This window comes from Musca domestica, unplaced genomic scaffold, assembly GCF_030504385.1.
Source record: "Musca domestica strain aabys unplaced genomic scaffold, Musca_domestica.polishedcontigs.V.1.1 42, whole genome shotgun sequence".
In the NCBI taxonomy this organism is placed as follows: domain Eukaryota; kingdom Metazoa; phylum Arthropoda; class Insecta; order Diptera; family Muscidae; genus Musca; species Musca domestica.
The window spans coordinates 7,107,135-7,130,683 of NW_026712329.1; the positions used below are offsets into that span (position 1 = coordinate 7,107,135).

At 38.3% G+C, this 23,549-nt stretch overlaps 1 protein-coding gene across 4 annotated transcripts in view; it reads right to left on the bottom strand.

The window, feature by feature from the left end:
* Positions 1–740: 740 nt before the first annotated feature.
* Positions 741–23,549, bottom strand: part of LOC101893470 (endoplasmic reticulum aminopeptidase 2) — a 153,301-nt gene continuing 130,492 nt past the window's right edge. For all 4 annotated transcript variants that reach the window (XM_059127068.1, XM_059127066.1, XM_059127067.1 and 1 more), the window contains 9 exons: positions 21,491–21,671; positions 20,542–21,411; positions 20,319–20,477; positions 17,975–18,293; positions 17,703–17,845; positions 17,372–17,634; positions 4,415–4,544; positions 3,979–4,350; positions 741–3,906 (listed from right to left, as the gene is read on the bottom strand). In XM_059127068.1, the coding sequence (XP_058983051.1) occupies positions 3,757–3,906; positions 3,979–4,350; positions 4,415–4,544; positions 17,372–17,634; positions 17,703–17,845; positions 17,975–18,293; positions 20,319–20,477; positions 20,542–21,411; positions 21,491–21,671 (2,587 nt within the window). In that variant the 3' untranslated portion in view covers positions 741–3,756. The remainder of the gene's footprint in view (positions 3,907–3,978; positions 4,351–4,414; positions 4,545–17,371; positions 17,635–17,702; positions 17,846–17,974; positions 18,294–20,318; positions 20,478–20,541; positions 21,412–21,490; positions 21,672–23,549) is intronic.

Below are 23,549 nucleotides of genomic sequence, written 5' to 3' on the forward strand. Positions count from 1 at the left end.
TCCCGATATTCGGTATTTTGATGAGTTTAGCGACATTATCCACCGGAATCGCTTCAACTTTGGTATTTGAAGCTTGTAATGGATACTACAACCTATGACAGAAAATTTTCTGTGCCGATACACGTCTTCGTATAGCCCCCATATAACGGTACCTCCCGATATTCCGTATTTTGATGAGTTTACCGGCATTATCCACCGGAATCGCTTCAAATTTGGTATTTGAAGCTTGTAATGGATACTACAACCTATGACAGAAAATTTTCTGTACCGGTCCACGTCTTCGTACAGCCTTCATATAACGGCACCTCCCGATATTCGGTATTTTGATGTTTTTATCTACATTATCCACCGGAATCGCTTCAAATCTGGCATTGGAAGTTCATAATGGATACTACAGCCTAAGACAGAAAATTGTCTGTGCAGGTCCACGTTTTGGTATGGTTTGGTTTGGTAGCTATAGCTAAATTTTTCACCGAATTTTTTTTTTCAAGTTTCGCATTTGAATGCAGGTCCACGTCGTCGTATATACCCTAATATAACGGCTACATTAGGTAGTTTTAAGATTTTAATATATATATATTTTATGATTTTTTTTTTGAAAATTGTCAAATTCGTTCCAAATGGTGGAGGGTATTCAAAGTTCGTCCCGGCCGAACTTATAGCTTTTTTACTTGTTCATATTCAATTCAATATTTGATGGTATTGTTTACCTTACGATCTCGTCGCTTGGGTAAAAAAAGTTTTTGTCATAGGATTTATTTTAAGATAACCACTGGGGAGAGTATCGCCAGCGAAAAACAAAAGAGAACTGATGAGAATTGGTGGCTATTTTCTAAACCTAGGTATTGCCTGCCCTACACCCTGGTAAACATTACCATCTTTCTTCACTAATAAACGAACGTTGTTTTCAGAAAAACAACAATAATGGGATTGAGCCTTACTATTTTGCAACAACAAAATACTACGCATCCAGAACAAACATGCCAACACTGTTCTATTTTTATACCCTACACCAAATAGTGGTAAAGGTATTATATCTTTGTGCATTTGTTTGTAACATGGAGAAGGAGGTGAGATAGACCCATTGATGATCTGCAAAGAATCAAATTCTGAGTCGATTTATGCATGTCCAACCGTCCGTCTGTCAATGTATTTTTTTTAAAGTACAGGTCAAATTTATTGCCCGACCGGACGAACCCTATTGAAGCTGAAGATAATCGATCAAAATTTAGATATGGCTCCCATATTTATCTTCAACCGATTTCGGGTTAATTGTGCGCCAAATGGCCAATATCAGTCTAAATGGACTGAATTTCGGAATTTCCAATGAAAATACGCCCAGAAGCAAGCACTTCAAATGTATGTGAAAATCGGTTCAGATATGGTGTTAAAGTCTCTCACATGCGTAATAGGCACTCCATAACAATTATATTTGATACCGAACATCAGATACAGCTTGAAAATACCTCTTCCAAATGTTATCGAGATTCGGTAGGGTATCATATAGTCGGCCCGCCCGACTTTTGACCTTTCCTTACTGGTTTCATATTCTATTTTCACTAAGCATAAACATGGACCTATGTCAATATTGTTGGAAAATATTGAAAATCGCTAAAATCGACTTGCAGGACATTGGTCCTTGAGAAGAACTGTACATATTGGTCAAAGTTGTGGTGTAGACCCAATATAGCTGTACCTCCTGATATTCGGTATTTTGATAATTTAAACTGATTTTTAATGGTTTCAAAGTTGATATTGGAGTTGGTATCTGGAGTTCGTAATAGGTATCACCTCGTAGTACAGCAGGGTAATTTACAGGTATACGTTTCCGTATATAACTGTACTAGCCGACACTTTACATCTGGTGGAGGGTGTTGAAAGTTTGCCCTGTCGAACACAACTCCTCTTTTACTTTTTATAAGGTAAATTATGTCTTCGGAAAATGTTGAATCTATATGGGGAGGTACCAGAATGATGGGTTGATTTTGTTCCGACGGCAACTGCGAATCTCTTGAAATGAATTTCGCCCAAAAAGACCTAGTGTATAAAACCGTTATTTCAATGAGACACATTTTAGCCATATCAAATGATATATACCATTTCGTTCTTGTATCATGTTCATTAATTCGTTCGTAGACAGTTCCTAGCTCATGCCCCACGCTTTGTAACTAGCCTTCACATTTAAATAGCTTGATACCTGGTGCATACTCACAGTTCGTAATTATCATTACGTCATTAATAATCCTCACTGCTCCTAGCTGGATCACTGTTCGTGAACCACTTGTGACTGGATCCTTTCATATATTCCTAATGCCTTCTTCTTCTTCAATATTACCTCCATTGAATATTTGAAACAACTTTAGTTCAGTCAAAACTCTTCGATTTATTCAAAGGCATTTTTACCCTGATTCCGGGAAACTATTACTATGATTGCTATGATTTTTTGTTTAATTTTTTTGACCCCCTTAATGGGCCCTTTTTCCACATTTTGCGGTTTTATAAAAAATCCTGGTCTAAAAAATCGATGATTTGACTTTAACTTCCAATTAAATAGCCCGCAACAAGTGACCACTAACTAGTTGGATAGGTATTTTCATAAGCGATACCTATATTGTATATATTGGATCAATATATTGGCCTAGTCAGGGTCTTGAACTCGGACTTTCGGGTCAAAAATCTGGTTTGCAGGGTCCGTCCCCCCAGAAAAATGATTTCCCGGAATCAGAGCAAAAATACCCAACACTGGAAAAAAAATTGAAGAGTTTTTTTTATAAACTTTTTTATCTGCTTTGCAACTTTGGCGAAATTTCTTTTAGCATATGCTGAAAGCAGTCCTTGTTAATTCTGGAGTAATTTAAAAATCTTAAAGAACACATTAAGTAAATATTTTAATTAAAAAAGTTTTTGCTCATGGAAACGTCTTCCCAATGCAAAGTTAAAAATTGTATGTTAAATTTTTAGATATTGTTCCTCAAAATTTTGTTAAATATTTTATTTTATTCCAAAACAAATCTCTATTTCGAGTTTTTATGTGACTATTTTACGTTTATTCTACACCCTACCATATACACAAATATTTATTGTTATTTCTGTACTTAAACTGCTGTTAAAAAATAAAAAAAGTACTTATAATGTTTTGCGATAGATATGGAAAGAAGGAATAATCTATAACCTCAAAAAAGGATTTTATTCTCAAATATTTGCATATGTATGTGTTTTTAGATGTATTTATGTATTCCTGATGATAATTACAACAACATAATAAATATTTCTTTGTTATTTGTTTGTTTGTTTTGTTGGTTAAAAGAATTTTAGTTTTGCTTTTGTGATGCTTTGTTACTTTCATTTTTGTCTTTTCGCTTTTCCAAAGGAACATAATTACAAATGAGGATATATGTGTATGTATGTGTGTTTTCTTTCAAAACATAAGATGAAATATTTTCATTCTTTACTAATTTAAGTGATGTATGTACCATATGTTATTAATGACTTTAATATATATAATAGTTCCTCTTTGATCACTTTTTTATTCATTCATTTCTTATTTTGATTGTTTTTGTTTTGTTGGTTTGTTAAGTTTTTTTTTTATTTTATATATATGTATGAATATATTTTTGTTTTGAAAAAATGATAATAATTATGTATATAAATAAATAGATATTTAATACTATACAGATTTTACATTTAATGTTTGAGTGAGTTTTCCTTCTTGGTAGATGTGTGTGTGTGAGGGAAAGCGTTTGATACCCTGTGGTTTTAATGGGAATGCAGGTTACTTTCCACCCATTTATACAGTGAAGGCTGAGATCTGGCCACCCATTCTACATTGGAAGCCACACTACTTAAGGTCATATTTAAAACTCCCAAACCGGGTCCCCGGCCAAAACGATGTACCAAGGATTTGAGCTAGAAGGAAAAGAAAACAATTGTGTTCTGGAGTTCTCCCGAAAAACATGGCTCCTATATTTTCCAACTTACCTCATCATAATCGAATTTTGTGGCACCATATTGCGTTATGGCCGATATCACTTTGGCAAAGGCCAAAGTTCCCTGGCCCATACGCGATTCTAGTTCAAACCATTTGGCTTGCAAAAATCGACAGGCCATTGCACCACCTGTGGGCGTTCCAGCAATTGCCTGCAACACCTGTACCACCTCCGCTGTGGGCAGCATTGTTACATGGGAGAGTAGGCGATTTTGTAGCCAAGCATCTTTGGTTCTGCCCAGAGCTCGCAAGAGTTGCATGCGTTCCACATAGCTATCGGAGTTTCTTTGCAGCGTTACAAAACGTTCCCAACAATGTTGCCAGAAAATATATTCTCCCGATAATATGGAACCCGTATAAACCACCTGTAGGAGCATATTGATATTTTTGTACATACAAATTTAAAGAGTTGTTATAATGGAAAATTACCTCTCTGAGATTTGGCGGTATTGCTGAGCCATTGTAGAAGAGAAATTGATTTAACATATTTTTTGCCTTGGTTATGCTGTCGATATCTTCCCACAGCACGGAGGCCAGTAAAACTTCCGGTCGCATTAATCTGAAATGAAAATTTTATAAATCGTGGAGATGGATTACAATGAGGAGGAATTATTCTGAGGAGCGTCTAAAAGTATGTTATAACAAGTAAAAAAACATTAAGTTTTCCCGAAGGGAACTCGTAATACCTTCCACAATTAGAAAAGTATCTGGATTCAAACGTATTTCACAATGATCTGCAAATATCAGTAAGATCGGTTGTATAATACAGGTAAAGGCTAGAACCATCTAAATACCGAATATCTGTGGGTACAGTTATATTGAAACCGTGGACGAATATGGACAACGTTATTACACCTGCCGAAGAACCCATTACGAACTATAAATACCGAATTTGAAACAAATCCGAGAGAAAATGTGGCTTAAATCCTAATAAGACCGATTATCCAAAGGTACTGTAATATGGGTGATAATGTAAAACGTGGACTTATATAGACAATGCTGAACTACAAACCCTTAATGCCAATTCCATGGAAAAATGGGGCTAAAATTATGAAAATACCGAATGTGGGGAGGAACCGTTATATGGGCCCTATAGGAAAACTTGGAACGACAAATCTCATTTTTAATGCCAACCATCCAAAACACAATACAAATTGTTGTTCCAACTTTCAAAGCTCTACATCTGTGTCATGACTTTAAATCATATTAGAATTTTATGCTGATCATGAATATATATAATTTATGGGGAATGACAAATCTAGTATAGGATGATATATATTTTGGAAGAAGAAGGGTACATATTCCAAGGCGGAGGGTATAAAAATACTACAGGTTATTATGGAAAAGGTCAGTTTACATATGACTCTAATATCATATGTAGTCGGGCCACTAACTTGTTTCTTCATCAACGTCTAGGCCGAACGGTTTAAAAATGTATAGAACTTCCTATGATTGTACTGTATAGAGTGCCAATTCCAGGATCTATTTATATTAAGTAGATCATACCACCTATCAAAATTTGGCTTTAGAGCAGTTATAGTTTGCTATAAAGTACATGATATCATTTGGAGAAGGATTATATAAAAATATATATATCGCAGTCGAGTTGCACACAATGGAAACGTACGTCCCGAAATTCACTCCATTTGGGCTAATATTAGCCATTATTTGCACAATAAACCCGAAATCGGTTGAAGATATAAATATTTTAATAAAATTTGGCAAAGGTATTTCTGGGTTGTATCTGATAACTAGTACCAAATATCATTGTTGTCGAATGCATATTACGAATGTGAGGGACTTAAACACAAAATCATATGAAACATATATATGGGAGCTATAGCTATATCTGAACCGATTTTTTCCGAATTTAATGTACTTGCATCTAGTCTGAATTCGGTCGGATATGCCAACATTCAGGTAATTTGGACTGATATTGGCCATTTGGTGCACAATTAACCCGAAATCGGTTGAAGATATATATGGGAGCTATATCCAAATGTGAACCGATCTTGACAAAATTAGATACACTTATTTCAGGGCAGCATCTGATATCTGGTACCAAAGATCTTTGTTGTGGAATGCATATTACGCTTGTGAAGGACTTTAACACCAAATCGAATGAAACATATATATGGGAGCTATACCGATTTTCACCAAATTTGAAATACTTGTTTCTACGATAAATCTAGTAGGAACTGCCAAAATTTAGTCCATTTGGGCTGATATTAGCCATTTGTTGCACAATAAACCTGATATCGGTAAAAGATATATATGGAAGTATATCCTAATCTGAACCGATCTCGATAACATTTGACAGAGGTATTTTTGAGCAGTATCTGATGTCCGGTACCAAATATCATTCTTCTGGAGTGCATATTACGCATGTGAGGGACTTAAAACCCCAAATTTGATTTACTTGCTTCTAGACTGAGTTCGGTGGGATGTACCAAAATACAAGTCATTTGGACTTATATTAGCCATTTGGTGCACAATTAACCCGAAATCATTTGAAGATATATGGGAGCTATATCTAAATCTGATCTGATTATCACCAATTTCAATAGGGTTCGTCCTTGGGCCAAACAAATATTGTTTGCAAAATTTCATCTCAATCGGATTATAAATGCAACCTGCATTTTTTCACAAGAATATATGGATGGACAGGCTGACTGACATGCATAAATCGACTCAGAAAGTGATTCTATGAAGATCCTCAAAAGCAACTTGTTATCTTTACTAGTTATCTTTAGCACCAGAAAATCAAGTTTTTATACCCTACACCACATGGTGGTAAGGGAGATATGGGTCTATCTCGCTTCCTTCTCCATGTTACAAACAAATGCACAAAGACATAATACCCTTACCACCATGTGGTGTAGGGTATAAAAACTTGATTTTCTGGTGCTAAAGATAACTAGTAAAGATAACAAGTGAAAACAGTTATGTACAGCGGGGCCAAACTGTTGATACCCTCCACTAAGTAGACAATTTTTCGGCTATGGGTAGAAAATTCCATAAAAAATATTTCTAAATATTTCGGAGTAATTTTTTGTGGGGGAATATATGCAATCGTAGGCCTATTTAAACAATTTTTATTAGAGTCGTATGTACCTATTAAGAACTTCACAAATACCCGAAATGAACTTCAAATTCAGACGTATGTACACGCGTTTTTGGCAGATTCATAATAGCCTATTAGGAACTTAACACATCGGATTCCAGACAAATCCATGCGGCTAAAATCATCAAGAAACCAAATACCCGCTCGTACCGAACTTGACAAACGACAAAAAATTGATCTGTGCAAAATTTTAGCTTGCCAACTTAATTCCTTTCGACTTCAGCGTGTATAGCAAAGACGAACGGACGGACAGAGCTAAATTATCTTATCTCTTCCTTTCTGCCTCAGAGTACTTATCCAGATTTGTGAGTTCTTGATCCAGATATATCCTTAGAATCCATACACTTATTAAATTCTTACATATTCTTATGTTTATGTCTTACCAATACTTGCTTAAGTACTTATTAAAGTATCCTTGCATATGCTTGTGAAGCCTTGCTTGTATATTTATTAAGGTATATTTCCACAGTAGCTTGAGTACTTCTTAAAGTCTACTGCCGTTGTAGTCGAATCCCTGTAGAGCTCTGATTGATTATGTCTGTGGTATCCTTCAGTTCAAGCAGTTGTAGCCTTTTGCATCCTTGCTCGATTACTTTTTCCGTAAAATGCATTTTCTTAAAGACTATCACCATATCCTTTGGAGAACCATATCCTTAGAAACAGGTGTCTGATCTATCAGACTCAGACCTCCCAATTCCCCCTGTCATGAATCCGTATCAAGGTCTCAAATCCGCCAAACTCCGGTTACTTCTTAGTTTTAGTAAAATTAATTGCTTTATTAAGTTCTTTCTTTGAATTCCAACACCTATCCAAAATTTAATGCTTCTATCCTCTCCCAAACTCTAACTCGAATAGGTTCATTATGGTGACTTGTAGAGAGACCAGGGAAATCAGGCGAAATTTCAGTTTTTAGTTAATTTCATTCCATTTCCATTTCGACCCTATACTTAACCTCATGAAAAATTAAAAAAAAAAACAAGTGAAGTATCAGTCAATTTTGTCGACAGTTATATACCCTCAGCTTATGTCCGAAAATAATATATATTTGACTTGATTATTGAAAATCTTCACTCCTTATTCCGATAATACCGAAGGAAAGGGCCAATATTTTCCACTTCGCATATGACCTAAGTGTATATATTGTTACGTTCTTGGATTTTACTTAATCCCGTGTAGACGTTGTTTTATTTCCCAATACAGCTCGTACCAAATAAAACGCGGGTTCTTTCGGATTACGATTATTACAATGATTTTATTCACACAACTTTACTTTGCACTTTACTTCACTCGACGGTTTCAATTCGCGATCTGATTCACAACTGACTAACTGCCTTTCCATTTCCCCTATTTATATGAGCCTCGCCTGTCGCTACAGATGTTTCTAGACGATCTGGTAACGCCTAGATTACGAACAATCTACCAATGCAACGAACACATACAAACTTACATTGAGTGAACAATAACAAGAACACATACAAACTTACATTGAGTGAACAATAACAACAACACATACACAGGCGAGGGGATAACAAAGAAAGAGGAATTAAGCGATCATCAATGATGACGTTTAACAAGAATTGTACGTCAGCAACAAAATAGAAAATGAAAGAGGAAATGGAAGGATGTAGAAAAATCTATACAGTAGTTGTTGTTGTGAAGTTATTCAAATAAACTGCGTAGTAGAAATTTACGTTACAATTCAAATTCTTAAATTAACGGAATTCATCTAAATTAACTTAAATCTAAAGTTATATTCGTAACATTGCCCCCCGCTTAAGCCTGTTCGTCCCGAATAGGCACAGTTCCCGTTCCGTAGGGGGTCAGCCGCTCCAAATGTACAACTTTCATCTTCGACCTGGGACTGTCGCTCCTCTGGATGCGATAAACGACGTCATTTATTTTCGTGACAATCTTGTAGGGTCCTTCCCAGTGCGTTTGTAATTTGGGGCATAGTCCTTTCTTTCGTTGTGGGTTGAACAATAGTACCAGTTGCCCTTCTTGAAACCCATCGGTATTTGCCGCTCGATCGTACCTTGCCTTCATGCGGTTGCTAACCATTTTTATTCGATGTCGGACTGCATCGTGGACTTTACTAAAAGAGTTTTGACTGTCTTCATCTTGGTTCACATCGTCGTTTGGGGTAGCACCGAATATCAAATCGCCAGGTAGCTTTAATTCATTTCCGAACAGAACTTTGGCTGGGGTCCGGGATGTGGAATCATGAATGGCCGATCTATAAGCCAGTAAAAACTTGGGAATATGCTCATCCCAGTCTCGTTGGCCACTGTCCACCACTTTCCGTAGATGTTCTTCCAGGGTGCGATTGAATCTTTCCACCATGCCATCTGATTGTGGATGTAGGGGCGTCGTTCTGGTTTTCTTGATTCCGTAGGAGTCACACATTTCCTTGAAGATCGCTGATTCAAAATTCCTCCCTTGATCGGAATGAACCTCAGATGGAACACCATAGCGACAAATCCAATTTTTGCTGAACACATCCACAATTGTCCTGGCTTCTTGATTTGGGATAGCATAAACCTCTGGCCATTTACTGAAATAATCCATGACCACTAAGACATACCGGTTCCCAGAGTCGCTTGTTGGGAACGGTCCAGCTACATCCATTGCGATTCTTTCAAAAGGGGCTCCTGAATTATACTGCTGCATGTAGCCTCGACTCATCCGTGTTGGACCTTTAGCTCTTATGCACCTTTCACAATTGGCGATCCAGTCGGCAATGGATTTTTGACAGCCGACCCAGTAGAATCTCTGCTTTACCTTTTCAGCGGTTTTTGCTATGCCAAGATGTCCTCCACTTGGCCCATCGTGAAACTCCGACAAGACATCTCTTATTTTGGAGTCTGGGACGACGATCAAGTTCCGGTGAGATTTACCGTCCTCACTTTCCCATTTGCGATATAGGCAACCATCTATTATAAGTAGACTGTCCCACTGGGCCCAATAGGATTTTAAAAGAGGGCTTTCGGAGGTAATTTCTTTGCGACTAGGTCGTTTGCCCGTTTCTATGGCCGAAATTACTTTGCCCAGAATGGGATCTCTTCGTTGTTCCGTCGACCAATCTTCACCCCACTCAAATTGCAATAGTCGGACATCAACGATATTCTCTTTATTCTCAGCCTTTGAGCAGTGCTTGCATTCTACTTTGCATGGCCGACGAGACAGGGCATCAGCATTACCGTGTTTTCCGCCTTTGCTGTGCTCGATTCTGAAGTCATAACTCTGGAGCCTCTCGATCCAACGGGCTAGTTGACCTTCCGGATTCTTGCCGCCAGGTATAGGGTATGCCAAAATGGGGGCTCTGCATAGCATGTCTTTGAGCTTTCTGAATGCCTCCTCCTGGTCGTTGCCCCACTGAAACCTCTGGCCTTTTTGCGTCAAACGGTATAGACAGGCGGCGATGTTGGCAAAATTTTGGACAAATCGACGGTAGTATGTGCAGAGACCCAGAAAGCTTCGCAGCTCATGGAGATTTCGGGGCTGCGGCCAATCTCTGACGGCTTGAATTTTCTCCTTATCCGTCGATATGCCCTCCGGCGTCACGTGGTGCCCCAGGAACTTCACCTCTCGTTGGAAGAGACTGCACTTCTTTGGGTTCAGCTTGAGGCCTGAAGACGAAAGCTGCTGTAGAACATCCTTTAAGTTCTTGATGTGTTCGTCGAAGTTGCGTCCCATGACTATGATGTCATCCAGGTATATGAGGCACGACTTCCACTGCAGCCCTTTTAATACACGATCCATCAGCCTTTCAAATGTAGCCGGGGCGTTGCAGAGTCCGAATGGCATGACATTGAACTGCCAGAGACCCCCATTTACGCCAAACGCTGTTTTCTCCTTATCTTTCTCGGCGATCTCTACTTGCCAGTACCCACTCTGCAGGTCGAGGGTGGAGAACCATGACGTCACGGCTAATGTGTCCAAAGTGTCGTCGATTCTTGGGAGCGGATAGCTGTCTTTCTTGGTGACATCATTCAACTTTCTGTAGTCCAAACAAAATCGGGTGCTTCCGTCTTTCTTCTTGACCAAGACCACTGGGGAGCACCATGGACTTGACGATGGTTCTATTACACCACTCTTTTCCATTTCACTTATCAGCTTCTGAACCTCGTCTCTTTTTGCCAGGGGAACACTTCTTGGAGGCTGTTTAATGGGTCTCGCGTCTGCTGTATTGATTTCATGCTTCACCACTGATGTTCTTCCTTGGTGCTCTTTTGTCAACGCAAAGGTAGAGGCATATTTCCATAATAGCTGCTTAGCCTTGTTCCTCTCGGAAGGTGATAATTGGTGTGTCCACTCTTTTATGTAGCCGTCGAGGTGCTTCTTCTCCATGGCAGCTGGCTTTTCGGTGCTAGTTTCCAAATTAACTACAGCTTCAGCTGGTGTGCATTGTCCAACATCGGAAAATTGGCAAATTTGCTCTTGCTTGTTTGACAGGTTCAAAACTCTAACAGGAATTAATCCGTCCTTGTTGCTTTTCACCAGGGCATTCGCTATTAGGATGTTACTGTTTCTGTTTTCTGTTGGTTCCACCACCCACAACTTCTCGGCTCCACAATCTCCATTCATTGGTACCCATATTATTGCTTCGGCACAGGGCGGTATTATCTCTGGATGGTCCGTGGTCAGACGTCTAATGGGTGTACTTTCATCGTAGCCCACGTTTAACGGAATTTCGACGTTAGACCAGGTCATCACACGTTCTTTCATATCCAGATTGATACCAAAGGCAATCATAAAATCTGCGCCTATTATCACTTCGTCTACGATATCGGCAACTATAAACTCGTAATTCTCCGATTTATTGGCAATAGTTAGTCTCAGGGTAATCTTGCCGTGTACTGCCGCGGGCTCCCCCGTTGCTGTGCGCAGTCTGACTCCATTAAGTTGCGTTATTTTTCCCTTTACCAGATCTGATCTTACGATGGACTTTGATGCGCCAGTATCTAACGTCAGAACTCGCTTATCACCATTGATGTACCCAGTTGTTGTTAGGTTGTGACTTTCCTGTTGTACTATTGCTATGGAGATTGTGGGGCCATCGTCGATGGGAGCCAGTTCATGCCCCGCTGGACTGGCTCGATTTAGTTTAACTGTGACTCATTGGTGGACTGTTGGGCCATTCTTCTACCATCTTTCGTTGGAGGTGGTGACGATGACCTGGATCGTTTGCGCTTAGCTCTGCATTCGCGCGCAATATGACCTGCTTTATCGCAGATGTAGCATCTAACCCTGGGCTTAGTCATCCCAACTAACTTTGTCTCTTCTATTACCCGCCTCATGGCGTCTTCGATCGAGTTAACGAGAGATTTGGGTTCGCAACCTTCGGTCTCCAGTTGGCGAATCTTGTGGGTCTGGGGCTTAACAACTATTCTTGCCGTCTCTTGGGCAAGGGTAACCGACACAGTTTCGGAAAATGGTGCTTTTGGTGACGCATATGTTGCATACTTAATCTCAGGATCACGTATGCCATTCACAAAGGTTTCGATTTTCATACGGTCCAGCAATGGGTGATCCTCTCCTGGATACGTCATTAGCACCAAACGTTCCACCTCAGCTGCAAAGTCTTGTAACGTCTCGTTTGCCCTCTGTACTCTTCTCCTTAATTCCATAAGGTTGATGTTTCGTTTATGTTCGCCACCGTACTTACGATCCAGTGCAGCAATAACATCTTCATAGTTGTTTCTAGAAGCGACAGGAATACTCTGTATAACATCAGCAGCACTGCCCTTCAATGCCAGAAGTAGTGCAACCGCTTTGTCGCTGTCGTTCCACGAATTTCTAGAAGCCACTGTCTCGAACTGTAACTTGAAAACATTGAATGACGTAGAGCCGTCGAATACAGGAGGTTTGATTTTTAGTGTGTTATCAGGAACTCGCACCGGACCACCTTTGATTTCCAGTTCCGAAATTTTCTTCTCCAGATTTGTAACCCTATGGTCGTGGGACAGAAATTTCTCGTCAACCGACTGCACTTTCTTATCCAACTCTTTAATTTGGACCTCCACGGTTTCCACTCTCCTTCCAATAACTTCTGCAATGTACTCGAGTTTCTCGTTCGTTATTCTTGAATTTTCTTCGAACCTTCTGAAATTTTCCTCAAACATTTTGGCTAGCATTTCTCTGAAATCGTCACCCCTGGCAGCTACTGACGAGACTTCCCCACCGTTGGATTCGCCCATTTCCGATAAATCCACTTCATCCTTACTGTCAAACTCATGTGTATCGATGTTCATACCACGGCGCTCGAACTCATCCAACAGACGTTTTTGTAGTTCAGCCTTGTTGCCAGTAGAGGACAATTCCAATTTATTAAGTTCCTTCTTCAAGTCTTCCACTCGTAGATCCTTAAACTTCATCGTAGTATTTTCGTAATCTCACTTCCGACACCAATTGTTACGTTCTTGGATTTTACTTAATCCCGTGTAGACGTTGTTTTATTTCCCAATACAGCTCGTACCAAATAAAACGCGGGTTCTTTCGGATTACGATTATTACAATGATTTTATTCACACAACTTTACTTTGCACTTTACTTCACTCGACGGTTTCAATTCGCGATCTGATTCACAACTGACTAACTGCCTTTCCATTTCCCCTATTTATATGAGCCTCGCCTGTCGCTACAGAAGTTTCTAGGCGATCTGGTAACGCCTAGATTACGAACAATCTACCAATGCAACGAACACATACAAACTTACATTGAGTGAACAATAACAAGAACACATACAAACTTACATTGAGTGAACAATAACAACAACACATACACAGGCGAGGGGATAACAAAGAAAGAGGAATTAAGCGATCATCAATGATGACGTTTAACAAGAATTGTACGTCAGCAACAAAATAGAAAATGAAAGAGGAAATGGAAGGATGTAGAAAAATCTATACAGTAGTTGTTGTTGTGAAGTTATTCAAATAAACTGCGTAGTAGAAATTTACGTTACAATTCAAATTCTTAAATTAACGGAATTCATCTAAATTAACTTAAATCTAAAGTTATATTCGTAACAATATAATATAATTATTGTGATGTGCCAGGTTTGGACTATATCGACTACATCCTCCGTTTTATTTGAGATAGTTGTACATATTATTTGGCAAATGTTGAACTTTCGTGTGGGAGTTAGGATAAAGAGAGGGCTGATGTATTAATACAGTAGTATTATAGTGATAAAAATATGGAGATATGCAAAAATTATTTATTTCCAGTTTTGTAGGATTAATTTGTAATCCACATTGTTTTTATTTTTTGGGGGAGGAATGGTCCGAGTGCCACATCAGATCTCGAATTCAATCATGTTGTTGTCATGTTCGCATGCTATAAGGGATATAAGTAGCCAAAATGTTGACCATTTGTGTGGGAGGTACCAGAAAAAGTGGACCGGTAGATTCAATTTTTCCTGCAGATCTTGTTTTGAAAGTGTTATTGAGATGCACCGTGTTCTAACGGAGTAGGATACTCATTTCATAGTTCTTCAACATTTTGTTGTGGGAGAGAAACCAGAAAACGTGGTCCATTGTAATTATTCAAACTGTTGATCATTTGTGGAGGATGTACTTGATGGAGTGCTCCGTGTTCACACCAAATCTTGTGTTGATATAGCAATTGAATTGTGCCGAGTTTGGACGGAGTCGGATGCTCATTTCACATTTTATGAGCTTCATGGTTATTCTAAAATCCGATGTGGGAGGGGTACCGGAAGGAGTGGACCAATATCTTTTATCTCCACATCAGTTAGTAGTATTCATATATATCCTTACAGAATATTGGAATGTGTGAAGTCTTGAATGGCCCAGTCTATCTATGCTGTCTACTATTTATTACTTAATGATACCCTTTTTATACCCTCCACCATACTATGGAGGGTATATTAATTTTGTCATTCCGTTTGTAACTCCTCGAAATACTCATGTCAGACCCAACAAAGTATATATTCTTGATCAGCGTAAAATTCTAAGACGATTTAGCCATGTCTGTCTGTCTGTTGTAATAAGGCTATCTTTCGAACAAATTGAGAAGGCTTAAATTTTGCACACATGTATATTTTGCCAGTAGGCAGGTTAAGTTCGTAAATGGGCCATGTAGGTCCAAGTTATCATATAGCCCCCATATAACGGTACCTCCCGATATTCGGTATTTTGATGATTTTAGCGACATTATTCACCGGAATTGTTTCGAATTTGGCATTTAAAGTTCGTAATGGAAACTACAGCCTAAGACAGAAAATTATCTGTGCAGGTTTACGTCTTCGTATAGCCCCCATATAACGGTACCCCCCGATATTCGGTATTTGGATGATTTTAGCGACATTATTTAACGGAATCGTTCCAAATTTGGTATTTGAAGTTCGTAATATCATCCCATGCCAGAAAATTGTCTGTGAAGGTCCACGTCTTCGTATAGCCCCCATATAACAGTACCCCCTATATTCGGTATTTTGATGATTTTAGCGACATTATTTGGCGGAATCGTTCCAAATTTGGTATTTGAAGTTCGTAATAGATACTGCAGCTTAAAACAGAAAATGGGCCATATAGGCTTACGTCTTCATATAGCCCACGTCTTCATATAGCCCCCATATACCGTACCCCCGATATTCGGTATTTTGTTGATTTTAGCGGCATTTTTTACCGGGATTGTTTCAAATTTCGCATGTGAAGTTCGTAATGGATACTTCAGCCCATGCCAGAAAATTGTCTGTGCAGGTCCACGTCTTCCTGTAGCCCCCATATAACGGTACCCCCCATATTCGGTATTTGGATGACTTTAGGCATTCGGTATTTTTTTTTTTAAATTTTAACAGAATTTTTAACGGATTTTATTTTTTGAAAATTTCTAAATTTGTGCCAAATGGTGGAGGGTATTAAAAGCTCGGTCCGGCCGAACTTACAGCTTTTTTACTTGTTGTACAATAGATACATACTCCCAAATTTCAATTTTGAGTTTGTAACATCCCTAAATATTCGTCGTGGTTCCCAAAAAGTATATGAATTTATAATCAGCATAAAATTCTAAGTCGATTTAACGATGTCCGTCTGTTTGTCCGTCAGTCCGTCTGTCTGTTGAAATCACGATACAGCCCACACTATTTGATGTGTAGCGTCAAAATTTGGCAGAATGATTTGTATTTTGTCTAGGATGGTTGGTATTGAAAATGAGTAGCGATATATCCACTTTTTGGTATAGTCCACATATAACGGTACCTCTCTACAGGTTTGCCCATATTCGACGGGCCCATCTGGCAACGCCATAACTTTTGACAGAGATGTCACATCGCTTAATGACATATCGCGTTTGAAGCGTCATTCCAAGCAGATTTTTACCATAAATCAATACACGCCACGCGAGCGCTCCACGGATTTGTTTAAAACTTGGTATTTGTAGGTCATGATGGGTTCCAGCTCGTGTGGCGAAACATTGTATGCATAGGTCCACGTTTTTTTCTAACCCCCACCCGATATTCGGTATTTTGACGATGACATATTTTTCCACGGATTTGTCTAAAAATTGGTATTTGCGGGTCATAATAGGTTCTAGCCCGGTGGCGGAACATATAACGGTATCTCCCGATATTCGGTATTTTGATGATGTTTTTGCTAAATTTTTCCAAGGATTTGTCTAAAAATTTGTATATGTAGTTTATAATGGATTCTAGCCCGGTGGCAGAACATTGCATATTTAGTTTCAAGTTTCCTTATAGCGCATATATAACGATACTCGCCGATATTTGATATTTTGATAATCAGATTTTGGTAGATAACAATCATTGATATATAAAATTATATATAGACAGATTTTCTCACTTTATGTTTTTTTTTTAAAGTTTAACTGCATTATCAAAACGGTCTTACTGGAATATGAAGTTTAAAATGAAACACGCTTGAATTCAGATACTTTTATATACAAATGTTTCCTTTACCCAAAGGTGGAGGCTTTTAAAAGTTCGGCCCTGCCTCACTCCACTCTTTAATACCGCTTTGTACAAATTTGTAAAAACCCGCTAATAGCTACCATTATGTGAAATTTCAAGATTTTACGCCTAACCGAATTTTAGAAGTCTATAATTGTTGGTCTATAGAGAACCATGTTTTTGTATAGACCTAATAACAAAATATTGTATATCGACACTTATTGACATATTTTTTGAAGGTGTTTATATCCAAGATCTTAAGTTAAAGAACCTAATTCCCCATCTATTTGATCTAAGCAGAATGGATTTCAAATTTATATTTCCTTCTTACCTTGTTGCCTCATCGCCCTCATCATTCCAACCGATCTTTTCAATAACTGTGGATAACTTCATTTTTATAAATTCCGATAGCATCAGGAAACATTCGGAATATTTCAAGATGCGACGCCATTTTTCCAAATGCCTTAAACTCAAGGCCATTGGACCCCAATTTGTTTCACTTGGCAAATATTGAATCAGGTTCATTGTTATTTCACATGGCAGCAAATTGGCATGGCAGAGAGTAAATGCATCGGACAACAAGCCCAAGCGATCCTGAACAAGAAACAAATACATAAATTATTAAAAGCATTAACAAAAATATAGGCTTTCTATTGGCTTACTTCTCCGGTAAATTTCTCCGGATCATTTGACATATCTTCTATGATATTTGCCCAGTTGTCTTCATTATAAAGCACGCGATAATAGCCTGACTGGCGGGCATTTACCTTAATCCATTTAACACTTTCCGGTACGTTAAAGTTGACTGCGGGAGGGAAGAGAGAGAGAAAAGCACAAAAATTAGGGAGGTGATTTTTCCTACCAAATATTGGTTTCAATATTTTTCGTGGACTGCTATTCTTGAATGATCTTCTTTTCTCTACTTCGCACTTACCATCGACATTCTGCATCCACAGCGTTTCCGTATTGTTGTTAATATCTGTTACATAGGTTATGGGAAAAATCCATTTCATTTGTTGCGGAGGCTTGTGTTTACCGCTGGCCGTTGTTGGGGTCGGCGTTGTTGATGTTGTTGTGCCATTTGTGGAATTCGCTGTGGTCTTGTTGTAATTATTACCATCATAGGTATCATCATGAATGGCTAAAAATTCGGCAGGTTTGAATGGTTTCTGTGATATGGTAATACGATTGCCCATTTTCGTTACGGTCAGCAGGGGAAAACCTGGCTGGTGTGTCCACAGTGACATCATGTCCTGGAGGAAGAAAGAAAAGGGTGATTCAATGAAGTGAAACTTCTAAAAAGAAAGGTCTTCTATAAACGCAAGACCATAAAAAAGTTTTCTATTGACAGAGGGATCTTATAGGGGCAGTAGATTTTCCAAAGGACTTTAAACGGTATTAGATACATAGCTGACCTTCATCTTCGAATAGATAATGTTATAGACAGAATCTTGGAAATATATTTCTGAGAGCAACAAAGTTCGAAGGTTTCTTTTTAAGGCACAACTTATTTCAAATGGCCTTCTATAGAGATAATGTATTGCTATGGTTTTCTTTTAAATTTCACTATAAAAGGGAAGACAGTTCCAAGGTTTCCTCTAATAAGATAGGCAGAATATTTTTCTTCTATAACCTTAGACTTTTCTTCAATACACAGAACAAGGTATTCCGACTATAGGAAACTTTTAACATGATTATTTTCTTGGGAAACTTTGAAATGGGTTTCTGTCTCTAGGAAACTTTTGCAAATTTGAAGACTATTGGAAGATCTTCTCTCTATAGAAGGCCTTGAAAGGTCTTCTCTGTATAGAGAACCTTAAAAAATCTTCTCTCTATATAAGAGACCTTTGCTTTGGACGGTCTTTTCTGTGTAGAACACTTTGGACGGTCTTTTCTCCATAAAATATCTTGGTCTTGGTCTACTTTTTGTAAAATACCTTTTTTCGATGTACAGAAGAACTTAGAAAGTCATTTCTTTATAGAATACCTGTGAAAGTCTTCTGCGTATAAAAGATCTTGGAAGGTCTTAGTTAAAACTGTCTATGGGAGACTGAAAGAGCTCTTCTCTCTGAAAAAGACATTTCTGTCTATAGAAGACATTTCAAATGTCCTCTGTATGTAGAACATTTTGAAATGGCCTTCTGCTTATGAAAGGCTTCGTCTTTGGAAAACTCTTCTGCCCATAGAGGAAAGTGGAAAGACTTCTCTCTATAGAAATGTGAGAGAATGTGATCTTCCTGTAGAAGATCTTGGAAGATCGCCTGCATGTAGACAATTTTGAAATGGTCTTCTGCTTATGAAAGGCTTTGTCTTTACAATGCTCTTCTGCCCATAGAGGAAAGTGGAAGGACTTCTCCCTATAGGAATGTGAGAGAATGTGATCTTCCTGTAGAAGACCATGAAAGATCTTTTGACTATTAAATACATTTGGAAGCTCTGCTGTCCATTAGAAGATCTTCTCTTAGAAAAACTTGGAAGGACTTCTCTGTGTAAAAGACCTTGAAAGGACTATTGTCTTTGGAAGGCCTTTTTAAGTTTTCTATCTTTAGTAGCCATTTTAAACCTCTCTCTACAAAGAAAACTTTGAAGGATACTTCAGAGGTCTTCGTCTACGAACAACTTTTGCTAGGTTTGCTGTTAAATGGCTTCTGTATATGAAGGGAAGTGGAAGAACTTCTCCAGAATATGCTTCCCTTATAAAGGATCATGGAAAGTCTCTGCACTAAGATCTTATGACTGTTAAGAAACTTTGATAGGTCTTCTGTGTATGGAAGAGTTGTAATTGTTCTCTCTCTCTCTCTCTCTATCTAAGATATCTTCGCACTGCTGAAAAAACTTTAATAGATCTTATCTTCCTTTAAAAGTGGCTCCCTCTATTAAATACTTTTGTACGATCCGATCATTATAGAAGACCAGAAGTTTTTTTGCTATAGAATATATTTCAATGATATTGGCTTTAAAAAGCTATCTCTCTTTAAAAAGTCATCTCTCTATACAAGTCATAATTAATTTTTCGCCGTGGATGTCAATGGAAGGATCAACAATGACAGAAAACGCATGTTTTTCTAAAGTCCAGATGTCTTTCATGGGTCTTTGTGGGCATTGAAACTTTAAATGGTCTTTGTAGTCAGAAACTCTTCAGGTGGATATCTATAGACATCGGACTCTGCAAAGGTCTTCTGCTGACAAAAAAAAACCCTCATAGGTCTCATACTGAAAGTTTCAAAAATAGCCTGGAGGTCCCTCAATATTATTTTGCTCCGAAATAAGTCTCTTACCTTTATATTTTTTGCACCATTGGCTTTCTTGGTGCAAATATTCCACAAATCCAGGGGTTCGGCAGTTTTGAAACGATTCAATTTTAGAAAACCTCCCAAGCAACTTCTGAAACGATCTTCTCCTATAGCCGTATGTAACATGGAAAATATGGCGGCAGTCTAAAAGAAAAGTCGATATTATTTCAAAATAGGAACATTTCAACAAGAACTCTCCAAAACTCACTTTTTGTATAAAGAAATCCTCGTTGTTGCCATCATGACTGGTGCCATTCATGATGCTGTCCCAACCCTGGATGGCATCAATGTCCAGAGCAGCTGTGGCCATGTTAAACAAATACATTTCTCTCAGCGGCCAATTTTCTTGCAGCGGCGATAAGGTGTGGATACCCAAATATTTAATAAGACCCTCCCACAACCAAACATCCTTCAAGATTTTCCTCGAAGTTATGCCACCGAAAAACTGTCTAACAATGGCCTCTGCCACCAACAGGGCACTCTCTTGATATTGTACCGTTGTAATGGATTCCGGTTCCGTGAGAAAAGATGTCTTCAGAGTGACCAAACCTAACGACGAGATAATATTCCTATCCAACGATGGCAATGCCACAAAATCCACTTTGGTCAACGGGTAGCTGACCTCCAACCATGTCTGAAGATATTCCAAAACATCTCGTGACGTATGCAGTATAAAGGAAGATCTTTGCAGTAATTCTCGCGGAGCATAAAAAGTGTACGACGGTGCTCGGGTAATACTTGAGCGTGTCGATTGGCTAAGGGCTGTTAAATTTTTGGTATCCAAATCCTTGGGGGAAGCTGTAGTTGTTGTTGTTGTGGTGGTGTGATTTTTACCCAAAATGTTGATATTCAATGAATGCGTCAGGGCCGTGATGTTACGCACCGGTGGCTTTTTATCCTTTTGCAGGGTATAGTTACTCAGTTGGCCGGATTTACGACCACTACCACTTGATGGCGGAGCTTGTGTTGCAGGTAAATAGGCAGCCGAGGGTTGCAATGACTCACGCTGGAAATCACTTACAACCCAAGCCACAGCATCGGCTGGCAGTGGTGGTGTCTCTATGAAGTCATCACGTAACTGAGCGTAAGGAGGAAGAGAAAGAGAAAACAAAATGATTTAATATTGGTTTATTTCGAGATAAAATGGCATTACTTACCAACCCTGTACCCATGTAAAAGCCCACATCCTCTGTTGTATGGACTATGGAATTGGAGAGACCAATATGGAAGCGATCGCGGAATACTGAAACTCGGAAGGGTGCTCTTATGTGAGGCTCATCGAAACAAGGAAATGCTTTTCGTGCTCCATTCGGCCGAAAAACTGTGGCAGCCAATAATCTGCAAAAAGAGTACGTACATTAAATAAAATTGGGATAAAGACCGTATACGTTTCAAAACTAAAAGTAGTCATAAAATGTTATGCAGTTGTACTCTTAAGAGCTTTTTTCAAAAGAAGTTTTAGAAAATAACAAAAACAGTTAATTTAATTAATTACATTTTCTAGCAGAATTGTTTTAAACTCGATATTTAGAGTTCATAGATAATGGGGGGGCATTGTCTACATAGACTATACGTATTCCTATAGACCACATTTAATGTCACCTCACGATATTACGTATTTTAACTGTGTTTCTCTAACGAAAGTATATACGTTTTTGTATTTGATGTTCGCAAAAGGTACCTATTACGAAAATAACTGTTTATATCGGCGTTCGTTTACCTATAGCCCCCATATTTCGGTACATTCCTGTATTTGGTATTTTGGTGGTATTATCCACATATCCGCCACAATATTTAGAATTGTGCTGATACAACGCTGTCTATAGAGTTCAATATTTTGAAATAACCCTCATACATCGATACCTTCGAATATTCGGTATTTTGACAATGTTGTCCACATTTTCTTCGGATTTGTTTATAGCACCCATCTAAATGTAGCTTTCATTCAGTTTTTCTCTCATTTTTTTTTTAAGATTTAAGACAATCGAATTCTCCAAACGATTTTACTAACATTTACAGTTTAAAACACATTTCGTTTGAATATTTAATAACAACACTTTGAAAGCTCTTTTCTCTATAGAAAAAATTTGAAAAGTTTTCGTTTTAAAAAAGTCATTTCTCTATAGGCGATTGACTTTCCCTTTATTGAAGGCCTGCGGAAGAGATAGAGAAAGATAAGTATTTTTAAAATTCTACGAACATTGAATTGCAATTATTTTATTTACAAAGGTTTTCTCTATTTCTTCATGAAAGGCATTAAAAGTCGACCTGGTCGAACATAGATCATTTTTACTATGGTGAATAATGTAGCCAAAATCTTCAAAATACCATACATAGGGAGGTACCGTTATATAAAAGCTATACGAAGACCTGGAACTGCATAGACAATTTTCTGCCTTAGGCTGTAATATCCATTTCGAACTTCAAACACCAAATTTTAAACAATTCCGGTGAAGAATGTCGCTAAAATCCTCAAAAAACCGAATATAGGTAGGTACTGTTATATGGGGGCTATACGAAGTCGTGGACTTGCACAGACAATTTTCTGTCTCTGGCTGTAAAATCCTTAAAATACTGAATATCGGGATGTACCGTTATATGGGGGATATACGAAGACGTGGACCTGCATAGACAATTTTCTGCCTTAAGCTGTAGTGTCCATTTCGAACTTCAAACACCAAATTTGAAACAATTCTGGCGAATAATGTCGCTAAAATCATCAAAATACCGAATATTGACAGGTACAGTTATATGGGGGTTATACGAAGACGCAGACCTGCACAGACAATTTTCTGTCTTATGCTGTAGTATCCATTACGAACTTCAAATACCTAATTTGAAACAATTCAGGTGAATAAGGTCGCTAAAATCATCAAAATACCGAATATCTGGAGGTACATTTATATGGGGGCTATACGAAGACGTGGACCTGCACAGACAATTTTCTGTCTTAGGCTGTAGTATCCATTACGAACTTCAAATACCTAATTTGAAACAATTCCGGTGAATAATGTCGCTAAAATCGTCAAAATACCGAATATCTGGAGGTACCTATATATGGGGGCTATATGAAGACGTGGACCTGCACAGACAATTTTCTGTCTTAGGCTGTAATATCCATTACGAACTTCAAATACCTAATTTGAAACAATTCCGGTGAATAATGTCGCTAAAATCATCAAAATATCGAATATTGACAGGTACAGTTATATGGGG